This window comes from Pungitius pungitius, chromosome 3 (assembly GCF_949316345.1).
Source record: "Pungitius pungitius chromosome 3, fPunPun2.1, whole genome shotgun sequence".
NCBI lineage: Eukaryota > Metazoa > Chordata > Actinopteri > Perciformes > Gasterosteidae > Pungitius > Pungitius pungitius.
This window is the reverse complement of record NC_084902.1, coordinates 30168744-30186992: the sequence shown is the minus strand read 5'-3', so window position 1 is coordinate 30186992 and position 18249 is coordinate 30168744. Positions and strand designations below refer to the sequence as shown.

Genomic DNA, 18249 nt, shown 5'->3' with positions numbered 1-18249 from the left:
ATAACACAAACAAATGATATGAATACACAAATCAAGGAACATTCAACCGTATAATACATACATTGATTAAATTATTTATAAGTTATTTATCAATTCTATCGTGAATGATTTAATAGTAATACTAGAGACAAAATAAACCAAATCAACAAATTAAAGAAAATAATGATTTCATCATTTATTCATCAATTCATTCAAACAACTACTAGTCATAAAAATGCTAACAACATTAACAGTAATAATTACTATTATAATTATTACTGTTAATAACAACAATGATATTAATAAGACATTTATCAGTAGTAATAATAACAATATTAATAAAAAATACTCATTGTACTTAAACATAGAATATCATGAGTAGCACCACATGATACTATTTCACGTCGTGTACTTCTAGTATCCAGCAGAGTGCTGCGGTTCGTTGGCTGAGCCAAAGTAAACATGTTGAAATTCCCATCAGACACTTTGACCCTTTGGTCAATAACGTCCAGAGAGAGACAAGCGGGACTCAGAGACACACGGAGACGGACCCTGCTGGATCGGTTCTGGTTCCGAGGTTCTGGATCATGGAGGAGACAAAGCTGAAAGCAGCTGCCCTTCTGCTGTTTCTGATTCACAGCTGCCTGGCAGATCAAGGTACAAGTACTGCTATCAATACTACAAGTATTCAGAATCTGTGGAATAAAATACTCATAGTACTCCTCTAAGTTTCATTACTACTTTTTGTCCTTAAGTCCTTAAAGAATTGAGAAGGAGAAGTTCACGTGTATGTGAATACACAACATCTGTATTTACATGTGTACCACTATGATAGAGCAAACCCATGTACTGTACTAGGCTACACTACACAGAATACTTTGGTTTTGAGAGTATTTTTTGACTTCATAGTTACTGTAAAAGTGGTGTGCTGTGTAGTTTTCCTCAACAGCCAGCTGGCCAATCAGCTGCTGCCAAGGAGCCGTCGAGCCAATCAGGTGTTTGAGGAGATAAAACCAGGTGAGCGCAGAAGTCATATATATATATATATATATATACATATATATATATATATATATATGTAAATATATATATATATATGAACTTTATTTTCTCTCTTAAACACACGTTCAATTTATGAATTAAAATAGTATTATTACTTTAAATTAAGCAAATTATCCGAGTAGTTCCTCCAGAAATGTACCTGTAAAGAAATGTGTTTTGTTATTATTATTATTATGAATGTCTATCACCATTATTATTATTATTAGTATGAATGCGTATTGTTGTTAACAGTATGAATGTGTGTTGTTGTTATTACAATGAACCTGTATTATTACGAATATGAGCAATATTATTACTATTGTTGTTATTAGTATGAATTTGCATTATTTACATTGTTGTGAATGTTTCTCGACCAGACGCCAGATCAGCCGTTGAAGAGGAGATGAATGTCACCTTTATTACTAGTGTGTCATTATTCTTGGTGTTGTTAGCATGGATGTGTATTATTGTGTGTTTTATTATCAGGGAACCTGGAGAGAGAATGTGTGGAGGAGATCTGTGATCACGAAGAAGCACGAGAAGTGTTCGAGCAGACGGAGAAAACAGTACGACGCCATTTTGATCTGCAGTAACAGCACCTGTATTAGTACTACTCAGTAGTAACAGTAATCAGTAATGAGAGTACTCAGTAGTGACAGTAATCAGTAATGAGAGTACTCAGTAGTGACAGTACTGAGTAGTAAGAGTACTAGTCATTAGTAGTAGCAATACTCTGTATGCATAATACTCAGTGGACACATTAGTGCGGAGTGACAATAGTAGTAGTAGTAGTAGTAACAATACTCAGTAGAAATAGTACCAGGAGTAATAGTACTGTCTCCCCTCCAGGAGATCTTCTGGACCAAGTACTTGGGTGAGTGACGAAGCTTCAGCTCACAAAAATGAACACAAAAATACAAATAAATGTTGTTAGAACTATTGTGTTTATGTACTTTTACTTCAAATGGGAAGGATAATCAGACACTGCTCTGCAAACATGAACAAAGTCCAGAACAGAACACAAGTACACAAACATGTCACTGTCTGTCCCCCGTCCCTCTCTCTACTATTCTGTCTCTCTACCTGTCTGTCCCCCGTCCCTCTCTCTACTATTCTGTCTAACTGTCTCTCTACCTGTCTGTCCCCCGTCTCTCTCTCTACTATTCTGTCTCTCTACCTGTCTGTCCCCCGTCCCTCTCTCTACTATTCTGTCTCTCTACCTGTCTGTCCCCCGTCCCTCTCTCTACTATTCTGTCTCTCTACCTGTCTGTCCCCCGTCTCTCTCTACTATTCTGTCTCTCTACCTGTCTGTCCCCCGTCCCTCTCTCTACTATTCTGTCTCTCTACCTGTCTGTCCCCCGTCTCTCTCTCTACTATTCTGTCTCTCTACCTGTCTGTCCCCCGTCCCTCTCTCTACTATTCTGTCTCTCTACCTGTCTGTCCCCCGTCTCTCTCTCTCTACTATTCTGTCTCACTGTCTCTCTACCTGTCTGTCCCCCGTCCCTATCTCTACTATTCTGTCTCACTGTCTCTCTACCCGTCTGTCCCCCGTCCCTCTCTCTACTATTCTGTCTCACTGTCTCTCTACCTGTCTGTCCCCGTCCCTATCTCTACTATTCTGTCTCACTGTCTCTCTACCTGTCTGTCCCCCGTCCCTATCTCTACTATTCTGTCTCACTGTCTCTCTACCTGTCTGTCCCCCGTCCCTGTCTCTACTATTCTGTCTCACTGTCTCTCTACCCGTCTGTCCCCCGTCCCTCTCTCTACTATTCTGTCTCACTGTCTCTCTACCTGTCTGTCCCCGTCCCTATCTCTACTATTCTGTCTCACTGTCTCTCTACCCGTCTGTCCCCCGTCCCTCTCTCTACTATTCTGTCTCACTGTCTCTCTACCTGTCTGTCCCCGTCCCTATCTCTACTATTCTGTCTCACTGTCTCTCTACCTGTCTGTCCCCCGTCCCTATCTCTACTATTCTGTCTCACTGTCTCTCTACCTGTCTGTCCCCCGTCCCTCTCTCTACTATTCTGTCTACCTATATCTCCCTTTCGGTCTGTCTCTCTGCATGTCTTTTCACCTGTCTCTCTGCCTGTCCGTCTACCTGTACATCTCTTTACATGTCTGTCTCACTGTCTCTCTACTGTCCGTCTGCCTCTCAGACTGTAAAGGAACTCAGATGATAAGAACAGAAGACAACATCAACCTTGTGAGACAGTGTGTAGAAGGTAACAAATACACTTTAAATGTTAAAATGTTCACATAAAATAATACACATTTACACTGACAACGTGTGTGTGTGTGTGTGTGTGTGTGTGTGTTCAGGTCGGTGTATCTCTAGTTTAGGTGTGAACTACGAAGGAAATATAAATATCACACAATCAGGAAGAAAATGTCAACCCTGGAGTAGCAGCTACCCACATCCCATATTCAGGTAACAAACTAACTAACCAATCAATGAAGGAATAACTAATAAAACTAACTAATCAACTAACCACCCGGAAAACCAAATAACTAATTAACTAACTCAAATGTGAAACAACCAACAAGATGAGTGAGTCATTTTAATCAGACTAACCCTGAACCAGTACACTAACTAATGAGCTTGTGATTGGTTAAGTATAAGTTAAGTATTAGTTAGTATCTGCCTGTCTGCAGGGAGTTCAACGCTTCAGAACCAAACAGCATCCTCCTCGAGAACTTCTGCCGAAACCCGGACAGCCGTCCAGACGGCCCCTGGTGCTTCACCGTGGACCCGGCAGTCCAGAAAGAGACCTGCAGGGTCCCCACATGTGGCAAGTACCAAGTTCTACAAGAGCAAGCAGCACAACTGATGCCAGACTGTGGGTGAAGACACGACTAAACGCTGATTTCTCCTCAAAGGTCAGGACTTTGTCCCGTCCACTCTGGCGCCTAAACCAACCAGAACCGCAGCGTGCCTCCCCAATTACGGCGTGGACTACGTTGGTGACATGTCCGTCACCCTAGGGGGTCACACCTGTCTGCGGTGGTCTAGCCGAGAGGCCAAGGCCCTCAGCGCAGCCAAGGACTTCCTCCCTGAGGTCGGCCTGCCGGAAAACAAGTGCCGTAACCCTGACAACGACCCAGAGGGCCCCTGGTGCTACGTGGCTCTTTCTGGAAATGTGACCATCGATTACTGCGATCTGGAGCTGTGTGGTAAATACAACTAGAGAGTACTCCTGCAGAGTACTACCCTGGTTACCTTTGTACCCATATCTTACCTGTCTGTGTCCCAGAGGACCTGGTAACTGAAGACCTCATGACCTCGGACACAGAAGGACAAGAACGATCTGTCCTCAAACCCACCAGGAGGACCTTCTTCAGTCCTCGGAGCTTCGGAGAAGGAGAGAGCGGTGAGTGCTGATCAGTGGTTCTAAGGGGTTAACTAGCTGCCTCCTCATTCAACCTGCTAACTAACCACCGTACTAACCAGTCCATTAACTAAGAAGGTACCCAAGCAGAACTCTGGTTAACCAACCACATAGCTAACCATATAACAAACCAGCTCCCCAAGCAACGTAACTAACCAGTTAAGCATCTACTTAACTAACATGCACATAACCAGTTAACTAACCAGGTCACTAACTACATAACTACAAATTGACCAGTTAAGTGTTTGTTTACTCGCTGACACTCTTGGTGATTGTTTGACTGTTTTTCTAACTGGTCTATTGGTTGGTTAATTGGTCGACTGGTCGGTTAATTGGTCTACTGGTTGGTTAATTGGTCGACTGGTCGGTTAATTGGTCTACTGGTTGGTTAATTGGTCTACTGGTTGGTTAATTGGTCGACTGGTTGGTTAATTGGTCGACTGGTTGTGTCACAGTGTGTGGGGAACGCCCTCTGTTTGAAAAGCTGAAAAAAAAGGACAGGAATGAAGCCGAGCTGTTGGAGTCATACAGAGAAGAACGTATCGTCGGGGGCGACGATGCCGAGGTGGCCTCAGCACCATGGTAACCAACACATCACGTTGTAGTGCCCTGACTCACGTAGCTCCTGTACATCACATGGTCTCATGACTCACCTTTGTGGTCCTCAGGCAAGTGATGCTGTACAAGAGAAGCCCTCAGGAACTGCTGTGTGGAGCCAGTCTGGTCAGTGATCAATGGATTGTCACGGCGGCTCACTGCATCCTCTACCCGCCCTGGAACAAGAACTTCTCGGCCAGCGACATCCTGGTGCGACTGGGGAAACACAACCGGGCCGCGTAAGACCTCCCGGCCCCACCTGTGAATGAATGAATGCTAGCGGCGTGAGGGAATACTCACAAGGATTTTTTGCAGGTTCGAGCGCGGCATCGAGAAGATCGTGGCCATCAGCGAGATCATCGTACACCCAAAGTACAACTGGAAGGAGAACCTCAACCGGGACATAGCCCTGCTGCACCTGAGGAGGCCAGTGGTGTTCACTGACGCCATCCACCCAATCTGCCTCCCCACCAGGAAGGTGGCCACGGCGTAAGAGCAAAGCACACATAACCCCTCCCCCATCCTAACGTTTCTCCTGCTTCAATCATCACGTGTTCCTCCAACAGTCTGATGACCCAAGGGTACAAAGGCAGAGTCACCGGCTGGGGGAACCTGAAGGAAACCTGGAACCCTTCTGCAAGAAATCTACCCGAAGTGCTCCAACAGATTCACCTGCCCATCGTGGACCAGGACATCTGCCGCAGCTCCACCTCGGTGAAGGTCACGGACAACATGTTCTGTGCCGGTAATTTCCTATTTTCACATGTTTACAGCTGCATGCTAAGGTGAGGTGGTGAACAAGCTAAACATTAGCGTGTTAGCGCTTAGTTCAAGACCGTCTGTGTTATAGGCTACAAACCAGACGACGTCAAACGCGGCGACGCCTGCGAGGGAGACAGCGGCGGTCCTTTTGTGATGAAGGTAATATTCAGCACATTAACAGTTCATTTAAATGTTTATAAAAACGCCACAGTGCTACAGATCAGGTGTGAATTCAAACAGTACCCGGCTGATGATCGCTGGTACCAGATGGGCATCGTGTCGTGGGGCGAAGGCTGCGACAAGGATGGAAAGTACGGCTTTTACACTCACCTGTTCAGGATGAACCGGTGGATGAAGAAAATAATCGAGAAAGAAGACTAATAGAAACATTTACTGCTCTGTCCTCTGTAAGACAATGCCAATAAAGTTTGTCAAAATTGGCTACCTTGTTTTGTGATTCATGTTGTCTAGTAGTAATCAGTTACCAAAGGTCAGGAATCATTTTCTAGTGCTGATGCTCATAGAAGTCGGTTTACATTTTTGCAGTTTGGGCTTGGCTAATATTAGCATGTCATCACGCTTAACTACACTAAAGTGGATGATGTCAGAGTTTAAGAGTTTATATAAAACTATAATTAGCTTTACTAAGTTTTAACTGTCACATACATAATAATCCAATAAAAGTTGCTTGTAATTTATTTGGTTCACACAGTGCAAATAATTCTACAGAACATTTCATCTTTATTGAGATGTGAACAGGGAGGGCAGAGTTAAGACCAATCAAATCAATCATCTAATGATGAGTTTATACCAGGGTTGTCAACATAAACGCGTAAATTTATACGATTAATGTGGCTGAGATTAGTGCAACAACATATTTTAACGTAGTTAACGTACCTTTCTGGTTTACTTTCGGAAGTTGACCGCAGCAAGGAAAAATGGCCGCTAGATGTAGTCAGTTAAATTAGATTTCATTTATCAGACGCTTTTATCCAAAGCGACTTACAAAAAGTGCATTTTAATCATGAGGAAACAAACTCATGAGAGCAAGAAACAAGTGCAATTTCAAATCAAATAAGCCAATTTACAACTTGTAAGATAAGAGCCATTATAAGTACAGTTTACCACCAATTTACTACCTAAAAGGTACAAACAGGCGCGAAACACAGCCAGAACTGTGCAGAGAAAGTCAGCCATGTGTCAAACAGAAGGGGGGTGAGTGGAAAACGGACCACTCAAAGAACCAGTAAGCTAAGCTAGCCTGCTAAGCTAGCTAGTCAGCTCAACATGCTCCACTAGGTGGAATTCTGCCTCCATGATGAATGATCATATGTGTGTAATTTTGTGTTTGAAATAACATTAACAATTAAACTATAGTGTCTAAAATACTCATTACTTGTAAGATTTAGTCTTGAGAAGAAAAACATTCTTTAAAAACAACAACATTCATTATTCTCCATTAATCAAGATTAATGAATTTCAAAATGTTTGATTAATTAGTTAATTGATTTGAATGTATTGACAGCCCTAGTTCATACAAGAGCTTCTTTAATGAGATGTAGGGTGATAACAGCTCATTGTGCTTAAAGGGTTTCTGTGGTGGCTTCCTCTCTGGTTCTAGACCTGCACGGACCAGGGGGTGAAGGAACCAGGTTCTGCAGGAGGACACTGAAAGAAGAAGAAGAAGAATAGCTGTGTTAAGTTAAGTTAGAGGAACCGTGGTTATAGTATGTTACGATGTTTAGGATGCCAGGAACCAGGAGAACATTAGTGGGAGGAGCACCACCTAGCATAACTAACTAGCCTTTTGCGTCTCCATTGACAATCAATGCTAATGTGCTCATGTTTAGCAGGTACACTGTTTACCTCATAGCTTAGCATGATAGGAGCGAGGCCTCTACATCGCCGTTTTAATAGCAGAATGTTTCCTACCAGGTGAGTGAACTGGTCGCTGCAGGCCATGCGAATCCTCTCGGTGGAGGCCGGGCTGTCGAACCTGAACGGACCGCTCAGGCCGGACTCCCCCCGGGCAGAGGCCACAGCGTCTTTGATGGCGAAGAAGTTGGCAGCAGCCAGGAAGAGAGGCGGCTCGCCGACGGCCTGTGGAGAGACACGCGAGTACTAAACCAGTGGTTCTTAGGGATTCTGTTGTGGTGGTTCTGAGAAGCGGGTGGGTCTGACCTTGGAAGAGAAGATGGCCTTTTCGTTGGGGGCATCCCTCAGCAGCGAGACGGTGAGCCGGGTGGGAATGTCCCCTATGGCCGGGATCTTGTACGAGCCGGGACCCCGGGTGAGGAGGACGCCGCAGGGGGAGTAATGGAGCTCCTCTATGGTGAAGAGACCCAGACCCTGCATGAACCCCCCCTCCACCTGAGGATGGACGCGACACAGTCACCTGAAGGTCCTCGGTCACCTGAAGGTCACGTCACCTGAAGGAATAACTCACCTGTCCAATGTCGATCGCTGGGTTAAGGCTGTGACCGACGTCCATCACTATGGTTGTGCTCAGGTTCTACAACACACATACATATATATATATATATAGAGAGAGAGAGAGAGAGAGGGGGGAGGGGCTTATCTTATGCTTTAATCTGCTCAGTACTTGTTTGCGGAAGTCTCACATATCCAGAGAAATTAATTCATGACATCATCATGGGTGTGTCCACTTTATCTATCGGGACAGCTGGTTCATTACAGCTGAATGAACCCAAAATAAAGTTAAGAATTATGCTGATTTGTAAAAAGTCTGAATTCATGTTTTGTAAATTTCGTCTTCTCAAGACAATGAGTAAATCATTTTTAAACGACTTGTTTTGTAAATAGAGTTTTGTTGAGCGATGTCATGAGGCGTATCTCTTCTCTGGTTGGTTGAAGATACACAGCGTCTCTATACTGCATAGTTCATATCCGATGGGGGTGGGGGGGCTTGATGTTGATTATTGTGGACACCTTTGTCCTTTATTCTCTTTTTGGGAGTGACATCAAACATCTTAAGCACCTTGTGAGCTCCGGTCAGACAGTCGATCTCCACCTCTGAAGAAGCCACTCCGTACGAGAAGTAGTTGAATACTCGGCCCGAGTTGGAGTCAAAGTCATAACCCAGATCCGGGGTCCTGGTGAGAAACGAGAAACGGTGAGACTCCATTTTGGATTTCATCAAAATCAACACATTCTCAACTTACTTGTAGAAGCCGTTAGCGCTTAAGTTGACTCTGTCAAAGTACGCTTCTTTCACCTGGAACACAGAAACACGGTGAAGAAGAGGCTTTGTCAGGATTAACTCACAGAGCAGACTGTCCTGCTCACCCAGTCCTCCCATGATCCTTTGGGGTTCCTGCTCTTGTAGGGCTCCAGCCGTCTGTGGAGGGTCTCGCAGGCGTTGTGCACGGCGGCGCCGTTGAGGTCAGAGGAGGCGGAGGCGGCGGTGGGGCTGGTGTTGGGGACCGTGCTGGTGTTCGTCTCAGAGATGTGGATCTTGGAGCAGGGGATACCCAGAACCCTGCTCGCAACCTGGACCCACAAAGATTGGTGTTAGTCCAGTTAATGTCTTTAGCTTGTTTGGTTAATCTCCTTAAAGCCCCACCACAGCCCTCAACACTCCGAAGCAGTTGTTGAAGTCCACATTGAAGTCTCTCAAGCTACAGTTCTCCGGCGACTAGATTGAGCTACTCAATTAACCGGAAAAGACCCATTTGGGAGAAACTCCAATGAATGACTGAAAGACATAAAATGAGTTCAGGTACCTGGACCATCTTCGTATGGAGACCTTGGCCCATCTCGGTGCCCCCATGGGTCAGCAGCACTGAGCCGTCGGTGTAGATATGAACAAGAGCTCCGGCCTGGAGATGCACAGAAACACAAACTAAAGCCAGATGTATCGCAATGCAAACGTTTCCCGACCCTTCGATCTTTAACGGTCCACTCCTCGGTGCCATCGGATCCAACCTGGTTGAGAAAGGCGGCCGTGAAGCTGATGCCAAACTTGGTGGGGACGATGGCAAGGCCTCGCTTGGTCCACCGGTTCTTCCTGACACAGAGGAAAAACACAGGATGGTTTAAACCTCAAACTAGGACTCAACCTGTTGAAGGCTAAGTCCTTACCTGTTGTAGAGGTCGACGGCAGCTCGGCGCTCATGAAACCCGGAGCGGGACAAACACTCGTCCCAGCAGCGGTCCAGCGTGAGCTGATCCAGGATCTGGTTATAGGGCGTCGACTCGCCTTCCATGTACAGGTTCAACCTGCGTACCTATGTGGGAGAGGGAGTCACTGATTGGATGTCACATGGTCTAACCTCACTGACATGGGACCACGTACCTCGTGGGCTGGCCGTTCCAGACTTTGAGCCACGTCATTCATCCAGCTCTCGGCGACCATCATGCCCTGTGGCCCCCCGAAGCCCCTGAAGGCCGTGTTGGTGGGAAGGTTGGTGCGGCACAGGAAGCCGCGGCCGCGCACGTTGGCCACGCTGTAGGAGTTCTCCATGTGGAACAGGGCGCGCTCCATGATCTTCAACAGAGGAAGATGAGGTCAGGGGTCGTTGGTGCAGAGAGGCGAGTCGATGGTAGAGATACTTACAGAGAGAGAGAGGTCCATGGAGTTCCCCACATTGCTATAGTACGACACGTCCAAAGCCACCACCTTCCCACTTTTGAGGAAACCCACCTGTAGCAGAAGAAGGGTCAGCAAACATCCACCTTCTGCTGATGCTAGTGCTAAGCCTGGAGGGGTGTCCCACCTTGTATTTCCCATAGAAGGGGTGTCTTCCTCCTGTCACCAGCATGTCCTCATCTCGGTCCAGCATGCACCTAACGGGCCTCTTCAGCCTTCCGAACAAAGCAGAAAATTAGAATTTTATATTAAAAAAGACAACTAAAGATGGTTTCCAGACCTACTTGTTTGCTGCCACGGCAACCACAGTGGACAAAACGGTGGTGCGGGTCTCCTTCCCCCCAAAGCCTCCACCCATCCTCTTCACTCGGACCTGCACCCGGTTAGCAGGGACGCCCAGCGCCTTGGCAACCAGAGACTGTGCCGGACACAAGTATGTACATATGTGAATGTGGTGCATGTATGGCATTTTCATCGTATATACATCGCTCCTAAATGTCCTAAATGTTATATATATCCAAACAACCACAGGTGCCTCCACCTAGTGGTTGGGGGCCATATTTTACTACCCGTATTGTTATTGTGTTTAGAGCAGGGATTTCAAAATCATTTTAGGTACTGCCCACTTTGATCTCAAGTGGGCCAGACCATTAAAAATCATAGTGGAGGGAGGTGTCGCGCGCACACAGTCATTTTTTAAGCGGCTGCTGCGGCTGGAGTAACGCCGTCGTCGAAAAGGCAGGGGTCCACATGCGAGGGGTCGCGCATGCGTGGTGACCTGATGTGATTTTTCTTAATTCAATGAAAGGGTTCTACTGGTACTGTGTTGGTGAACGGCCTGATCGCATGTACTCGCTCACAGACTGCGACCCGCAGGGGACTTTTTAGGAATACTTTTATGGAAATGCAATTTATGTCTTTCTGAAATTCTCCCAAGAGCAAATCATTCGGCGGGCCTTGAGTTTAACACCTCTGGTTTAGAGTAATGTTACCTGTATCAGAGTATTCTGACCTGTGTTTTAGAAGCAGACTGAGTAGAAACAAAGAGCTCCATCTCGCCGTCCTCTCCTCGAGGAACTGCCAGAGTTACGTTTGTCTCCAGGTAGAAATGTTCCTGACCTCCTATATGCATCTCACCTGTCAGATAATCAATCGGTAATGAATAACTGATCAGCTGGAATTAGCATCAAGATCACACAGACAGTCATACCCTCTATGACACGGTCGGCCTGTTTAAAACCTGCCTCCAGGTCGCCTCTCTGGAGGGTTCTGATTGGCTGATCCTGGATGGTTCCATTCCCTTGATAGAAGGACTGGGCAGCAATAGCCTCCTGTCAAGAGAATCAACAACAATAACCTTTTTTTACTTTTTCTGGGGGGCTTGTGGGATTGGATGTGTAAAGTTATATTCTTAAAGTCCACAGGTTTAACCTTGATGGTGACCAACGGATGAAGCTCCTCATACTGGACCCTCACTGCTTTGGCAGCCCTTTGGGCGTGGAGCTGAGTGTCGGCTACTACAGCGCCAATGATGTGACCCACGCAGGTCACCTGCAGAGAGGAGGGGCACGTTAGCAACATGAAAAAGCCCTCTGATTGGTCAGAGACAAAGACGCACCTGGCGGTCCGCGAGGATGGTCTCGTCGGAATAGACGGGTCCGGTGGCGTTGCTGCCGGGGATGTCGGCAGCAAACACACAAGAGATCACACCTGGGAAAGTCTCTGCGAGGGACGAGTCTATGGAGCTGTGAAAGACACATACACCTGGGTCAGACCGGACCGGTGAGTCTGTTTTTGTAGTCCAGGTGTGTGTAGTTTGGGTGTGTGGTTCAGGTGTGTGTGGTACAGGTGCGAGTCTCACAGGATGTTGGCGTGGGCCTTGCTGCTGGTGACCAGAGCCAGGTACAGCTCGTTCTCGTACATCGGCATGTCGTCGCAATACACCGCCTCACCCGTTGCATGCTTCAGTGCTGACAGGTGCATCATAGGACGACCCACCACGTCGTTCTGGCCCTTCGGCATGGCCTGTAGGAGACACCTGAGGTCACACATCTGGACACTAGAACGGGCTCTTTGACCCCACAGACTGGCCTACTGGTACCTGGAACACCTGGACTCCGGAGGGGGTCTCCGGGTGGTGGAGGTCTGCGGCGCTCAAACAGTTGGGCTGGACTGCCTCCACGCTAATACCCTGAGGAGATCAACGCAGGAAGTGGTGTCAAAGGGTGTCAGGATCAGTTTCTTTGAAGGAAGACTGAACCATACCTGATCTCTTAGCTTCTGCAGCACCGTCAGATAGAACTTGTAGAAGAGGCTGATGGTCAAAGTACGGCGGTAGGTCACCATGCCGCCGGGCGCCGAGGGGTCGAGGGTCATCTCTTTGGCCAAGGAGCGACAAGCGCCTTGCAGAAGCTCCTCTCCCCACCGCCTGATGGCATCAGAGAGTTTAATACACATAAATAGTAACATCCATCATGTGACTTCTTCTCGTGGCCGTCACCTTCCTAGCAGACTCCTCGCCGTCGTGCTAGCCATCGCTGTGGTTGCCGCCATGCCACCGTAGCTCAGCTTCAGGTCCTCCACCACATCGCCGTGGCAAAAGGTAACGCTCATTGCTGCGGTGACAATGCTGATGTCATCTTCGCGCCGAGCCGATTGCTTGAAGGCGGAGACGAACTGATTCTGAACCAAAAACAAACAGAGAAATGAAACGCCAGAATCAAAGTGTGTCCACTCTGCTGTTTCCAGGCAACAGGTCTACGCCGCATCTACCTTCTTGCTGTAGGGTATCTCTATGGAAACTAGGATCTCCTGAGGCCGCACCGCTGTCTTCCTGTAGCCGGTGAAGAAGGCGTTGTCCATAGGGATCACTCTGCTTCCATCTGGGGTCAAAGGTCACGATCAAAACATGCAGCAAGTAGACACACAGTGTCTCTTTGTGTGTGAGTTTGTGCGACCTTTGTCCATTAGCTCCACTTTGCATCCCGTTGCCATGAACACAGGGTTGAGGTCTGAGATGGGAGAAGCCGTCATGATGTTTCCTCCAATCGCCTGAAATCCACCAGTCAGACTTCAGGTCAAATTTCACTTTCGTACAACCCCCAAACTACTCGTGTAGTTTTCCCTAAAATATCCACATTCTGTACTTTCCACTGTCCCTGAACTGTCCACAGTCTCCACTCCCCTAGTATGCCTGAACCACCTACAGTGTCTACTCTCCAAGTGTCCTGAACTAAACAAAGTCTCTGCTCTCCTAGTGCCCCCGAACTTTCCACAGTCTGTACTCTCCCAGTGACCCTGAAGTGTCCACGGTCTACAGCCTGAACCACGCAGGCAGCTGATTAGAGATGCTGAGAACAGACTCACTGCAACATTGCGGATCTGCAGTCCAGCAAACCAGCGCAGCTGCTCCAGGACGGCGAGGAAGACCTGGGTCTGATGAGCAGGACGAGTCTGCACTTCCTCCCTCAGCACCGCCCCCATGTGGCTGAGTGTACACGCTGCACCGAACAACACGCCTGAAAAGAACGCAACCTTACTTCTTGACATTCTGACAAACATCCTGGAGAGATTCAGGGTTTCCAGAGGTTAAACCCTCATGACTTTGACACTGCCATGAGGTCAAAGTCAGCATTATCAGCATCTCTGCTAACTTATTACCCAACTTAACAGATAAAACATGCGTATGGCTTTTTAAGACTTTTCATCCGCTGATTATAAGTAAACAAGCTCAGGTTTGTAAGAATGTCAATTTGCAACAATGGAGAAAATCCAGCATAAACCCAGCAAGAGTTGGGTCTTTATTCTTTAGTCTAAATTTTTATGTCTTTATTCTGATTTCTTGTTTCTCAAGTATTTAGTCTTATTTCTTAAGTCTTTATTCTTCACTCTTATTTTTTTAGTGACATTAGCATCTTTATCATAATCGGCAGCATTAGCATCTGTCCTCACCGTCCTCGGTATGTCTCACTTCGTTCAGTTCAGGGATAAAGGCCGGAGCCAAGGTGATCGGGTACAACATGTTCTTAAACTTCACCTCGATACCTGGAGACCCAAACAGGAAGTGAATAAATGAATGAGTGACAGACTGAATGAATGAATCAAGTGAGTGACACTAACTGGATGAACAAATGACTGAATGAGTGACAGACTGACCCACTTCGGTGTTCCCCACCACCACCTTGGCGTCGGGGTGTTTCCATTTCAGAAGCACCAACTCGTGCAGGCTGCACGGCTGCAGCCAGGTGGCCCGCTCGCCGTGGAAACGCAGCGAGGCCGGCCTCTGATTGGTGATGAGGGACTAGACAGGAGACAGAGATGTGTGACTTCCTGTATTGTCCCGATCACCTGCCTCTGTTCCCTCTGTGTGTTGTTGTTGTTGTTTACCATGAGCTCAGGAGGGAAGATGACTTCCTGCGTGGGGTCAAACGGCGCAAAGTCGGCAGCGCGGAACAGACACGCTGACTCCTGAAAACCAACACGGAAAAAATCAGACGTGCTGATCTGAAATCAGTTTATATAACAGTTTAACTTACATCAGTGACTTCCTGTGAGCTCGTCTCAGCTGCGCTCCCATTGGCCAGACAGCAGCCGTTGTTCCGCCCCTTTCCACCACAGCACCCCCCGTCCTGAAAGGAAAAAGGTAACTAGTAGACAATATCTTTATTATTGTGTGTGTTTACATATGAATGTGTGTGTACATATGAGTGAGTGCACATTGTGTCTCACCACAGTGAGGCTCTTAAAGCCCTCGAGGATCGGCCGGTATCCGGTGCAACGACACAGATTTCCTGACAAGATAAGTTATGTTTTTTGTTAATTTTGCATGGTTGCTTGTTGTTATTTCTGTGTTGTTTGTTGTTTACCTTGGAAGGCCTCCTCCAGGTCGGCCATCTTGGGCGTGGGGTTGTTCCTCAGCAGAGCATACATGGACATGACGAAGCCCGGAGTGCAGAATCCACACTGAGATCCATGAGCTCTGGCTATCCGCTCCTGATCCACAGGTAGATGATGACGTCATCAAACATGTTCATGTGCATGTGTGTGTGTGTGTATAAATATATAATGTCCCTGTTTTCATCCACGTCCTGGTTGTCTTGGCATCTGGGTAGCGATGTTAACGTCAACGTCAACACGGTGTCGTCACGCGCGCAATGCATGAATATACAGCGTTAGCATGTAGCTAACTAGCTAGCTTAACCTCCCAGGTGTAGAAGTCTCTACAGAACCGCTGTATGTGTGAGGTCCGGCTGATCTGGGTCCAGCGCTTTCACCTCTAGTTTCTTTCGTACCGAGGGCGGGTCGGGTCTTCATGGAAGGACGCTGCAGGTGGTCGCTCTTGTTCGGTTGTAAAACGGCGTGTCGGGCTCTGACGAGAGCGACGAAGGGCGGCGAAGAGCTAAAGTCCAAAACTCAATGTATTTTATGACTAAAATGTCACTCATTAACTTCATTAGTGATTGGCTAACAGCTTCTTAGACCCGCCTCTTTGGGCCCCGGCCCGAGCCCATCTGAGGCATCAGAGAGGATTGTATTTTGCACAAATATCTTAATTTAAAATAATGATGGGATTATTCCATGTTTATTCCACATATTGACTATTTGTAAAATGTATTTTCAATATAATTAAATAAAAAGAATATTTGTGGCTCAAGGTGTGGCCCCGTTGCCCTCTATGGACCCACTGCTGAAAGAACACACGTCTCTCTATGAACACCCGTCTTTTGGTCCTACCTGCACGGGATGAAGCTTCCTCGCCACACTGCCGATGCCCTCCACGGTCGTCACGGCAACCAGGTGCAGCGAGCAGAGCGGGGCGAGGCAGGCGTTGACAGCGTAATGTCTGCAGACAAGTTAAGATCTTCAGCGTGAAATAAGTGAGACAGAAAGTGTCAGATGGGAGCACATGACTGTTGGTCACACACACACAAGGACACACAAAGACACACACATTCACACAGACACACACAGGAGTCGAGGATACAGCACCCGCCCCGTGGGCGGTTGGGGTCGTGACAGCATGACGGTGCAGGCGCCACATCCACCTTCAGCACAGCCCAGCTTGGTTCCTGTCAGACCCACTGAGGACAGACACGGGTCAGTGATGAGACCTCAGGACCCCAGAGACCTTGAGGACCTTGAGACTTAGAACCTCAGATACTTTGAGACCTCAAGAAATCCAAGATCACAGCCACCTCATCATCACAGACCTGATACCTCAGAGAACTTGAGGAATCCAAACCTAAAGATCTCAGAGACCTCGATCCCTTGAGACCATGAAACGATGACTCTGTGATGGTGGGAGATAACAATGGGGAGACTCAACGGGTCCTTCAGGAGACTCGGGCGACCCTGAGGAGCTTCCTGGGTTGTTTTTTAATGTCCGAGGTTGACTAAAGCTGAATATTATTTAGACCGTTTTGTCAGTGAAGGACTTCCTCAATCTGACTTGTGTTCTGCTGAATCGAAAGAAGGAAACTGTGTATAAAACTCTGTGTTCCCCCTCTCCTCCTCAGATGTTCCTGCTCCTCTGAGGCAGAAGGAACCATCTGTGCCTTTTCTGCTGAATTGAGTCATTTCACTTCTGTACTTAGGGCTTGTGTTGATGATTTCTGTGTTCTTTATCATTTTTCTATATTCTAGTTGGTAAATACTTAATCACAAGCGAGTTCAAGATACTTTTGATCCTCACAAGGCTTCAATCCACAAACGTCCACCACAAAAACAACTTGCTGCTTGAAGGGCGAAAAAAAGTAAGAAGTGAAAGTAATAACAAGAAGTTGTGTAAAATGAAACCTGATGACACGTTTATTCTTAGGTCCCGTTGGATTCACACTAAGCCCCGCCCCCAAACCATATCTGCTTCACCGTCTATTACACTGTGCGCGTGTGTGCGTGTGCGTGTGCGTGTCCCTACGTGTCCTCCTCAGATACGTCAGCAGGGTGGTCTCAGGGTCCGCCTTCTCCTCCACGATCTGCAGAGAACCATCAAAGTTAAACATCTGGAATCAAACAGATTGTAGCGACTCTCGCCCCCCCCCCCCTAAAGGTCAGCACCAACCATCCCCACAGGTGGCACCAGGATGAGTGACGTAACATCGTGAGCCCTTCACTGAACTTCAGACCCGCTCCAGAACGTGAAAACAAAAGTCCGTTATAATATTTATAAATCAGGTTGAAACGATCGATTTGTTGATGAGAAACGGAACCAAAAGTTTGATCCTTTTAAATAACTGTTATAAAATCAAAACAACACATAACGCAGTGAAAAATAAGATATATATATATTTATTTATTTATTTATTTGCTTCCTGCTTTCGGTTTCGCAACGTCACAAATGATTCTCTCCTGTTTATGTACATTTATACGTTTATACGTTCAATAATTCTTCTCTTAAGTTAATGATGAGTCAAACCGCTCAGAGCTCCGCTTGTTTACCTTCTTTCCGTTAACGAAGAAGACCAGCTGGTCGGACCGGGACCGGGACCCGGACCCGGACCCGGACGCGCAGCGCGCCGCGGTGTCGGTGCTGGTGTCGGTCATGTTCGTGCTCGTGCTGATGCGTCCCGTCGGCAGTGATCCGCTGAGCGCGCGGCGTGGATGGACCCGCCAGGGGGGAGGGAGGGGGGAGGGAGGGGGGAGAGGGGGCGGGACCTTTGACCCTAGATGATCAGCTGATTAGAGCCACTTAGAGGTCACAGTCACGTGTCTCCATGTGTGATGTATAAATCATATAATAAACCATAAACGTTAATGTAAACATAAAGAACACAAAGATGTGCAAATATCAAGTAAAATACTTAAACAATGTAAACAAATACAAATGACAGAAAAACATGAATAACAAGACCAGACAGGTGGACAGAGACAAAGACA

General features: G+C 47.0%; 2 protein-coding genes across 3 annotated transcripts; one reads left to right on the top strand and one right to left on the bottom strand.

Annotated features, from left to right (window-relative positions):
• The first annotated feature begins 475 nt into the window (after positions 1-475).
• On the top strand, positions 476-6205 carry f2 (coagulation factor II (thrombin)). 2 transcript variants are annotated; one of them, XM_037463296.2, is made up of 15 exons: positions 476-636; positions 916-996; positions 1507-1586; positions 1870-1894; positions 3177-3242; positions 3340-3448; positions 3673-3809; positions 3898-4191; positions 4272-4388; positions 4862-4988; positions 5075-5242; positions 5319-5492; positions 5570-5748; positions 5854-5924; positions 6006-6205. In XM_037463296.2, the coding sequence occupies exons 1-15, from the start codon at positions 567-569 to the stop codon at positions 6144-6146; spliced, it is 1839 nt and encodes a 612-aa protein (XP_037319193.2). In that variant the 5' UTR covers positions 476-566; the 3' UTR covers positions 6147-6205. The 2 variants fall into 2 exon arrangements, with proteins under 2 accessions (XP_037319193.2, XP_062417529.1); XM_062561545.1 differs by lacking the exon at positions 3177-3242.
• Positions 6206-6486: 281 nt separating this feature from the next.
• Positions 6487-17983, bottom strand: xdh (xanthine dehydrogenase). Its single transcript, XM_037463047.2, has 35 exons — positions 17812-17983; positions 17291-17348; positions 16358-16454; positions 16108-16216; positions 15240-15366; positions 15103-15164; positions 14910-15002; positions 14761-14841; positions 14530-14674; positions 14326-14418; positions 13741-13892; positions 13332-13425; positions 13147-13256; positions 12875-13056; positions 12640-12802; positions 12476-12565; positions 12236-12399; positions 11993-12119; positions 11806-11925; positions 11585-11705; positions 11387-11511; positions 10659-10792; positions 10502-10589; positions 10342-10428; positions 10081-10272; positions 9867-10012; positions 9711-9792; positions 9509-9604; positions 9072-9275; positions 8948-9000; positions 8764-8878; positions 8212-8277; positions 7947-8135; positions 7698-7865; positions 6487-7433 (listed from the first exon to the last, which is right to left on the bottom strand). The coding sequence occupies exons 1-35, from the start codon at positions 17914-17916 to the stop codon at positions 7383-7385; spliced, it is 4089 nt and encodes a 1362-aa protein (XP_037318944.2). The 5' UTR covers positions 17917-17983; the 3' UTR covers positions 6487-7382.
• Between the last annotated feature and the right edge of the window lie 266 nt (positions 17984-18249).

What these genes read in the sequence shown, in the direction of transcription:
- xdh (XM_037463047.2), bottom strand. Translation starts at nt 17,916, where the DNA reads ATGACCGACACCAGCACCGACACCGCGGCGCGCTGCGCGTCCGGGTCC. An exon ending in GGTGGGGAACACCGAAGTGG is followed by an intron (nt 14,419 to 14,529) that starts GTCAGTCTGTCA and finishes TTGGGTCTCCAG; the next exon opens with GTATCGAGGTGAAGTTTAAG. An exon ending in AGCGCTAACGGCTTCTACAA is followed by an intron (nt 8,879 to 8,947) that starts GTAAGTTGAGAA and finishes GTTTCTCACCAG; the next exon opens with GACCCCGGATCTGGGTTATG.
- f2 (XM_037463296.2), top strand. Translation starts at nt 567, where the DNA reads ATGGAGGAGACAAAGCTGAAAGCAGCTGCCCTTCTGCTGTTTCTGATT. An exon ending in CTGCGATCTGGAGCTGTGTG is followed by an intron (nt 4,192 to 4,271) that starts GTAAATACAACT and finishes TCTGTGTCCCAG; the next exon opens with AGGACCTGGTAACTGAAGAC. An exon ending in GAGGTGGCCTCAGCACCATG is followed by an intron (nt 4,989 to 5,074) that starts GTAACCAACACA and finishes TGTGGTCCTCAG; the next exon opens with GCAAGTGATGCTGTACAAGA.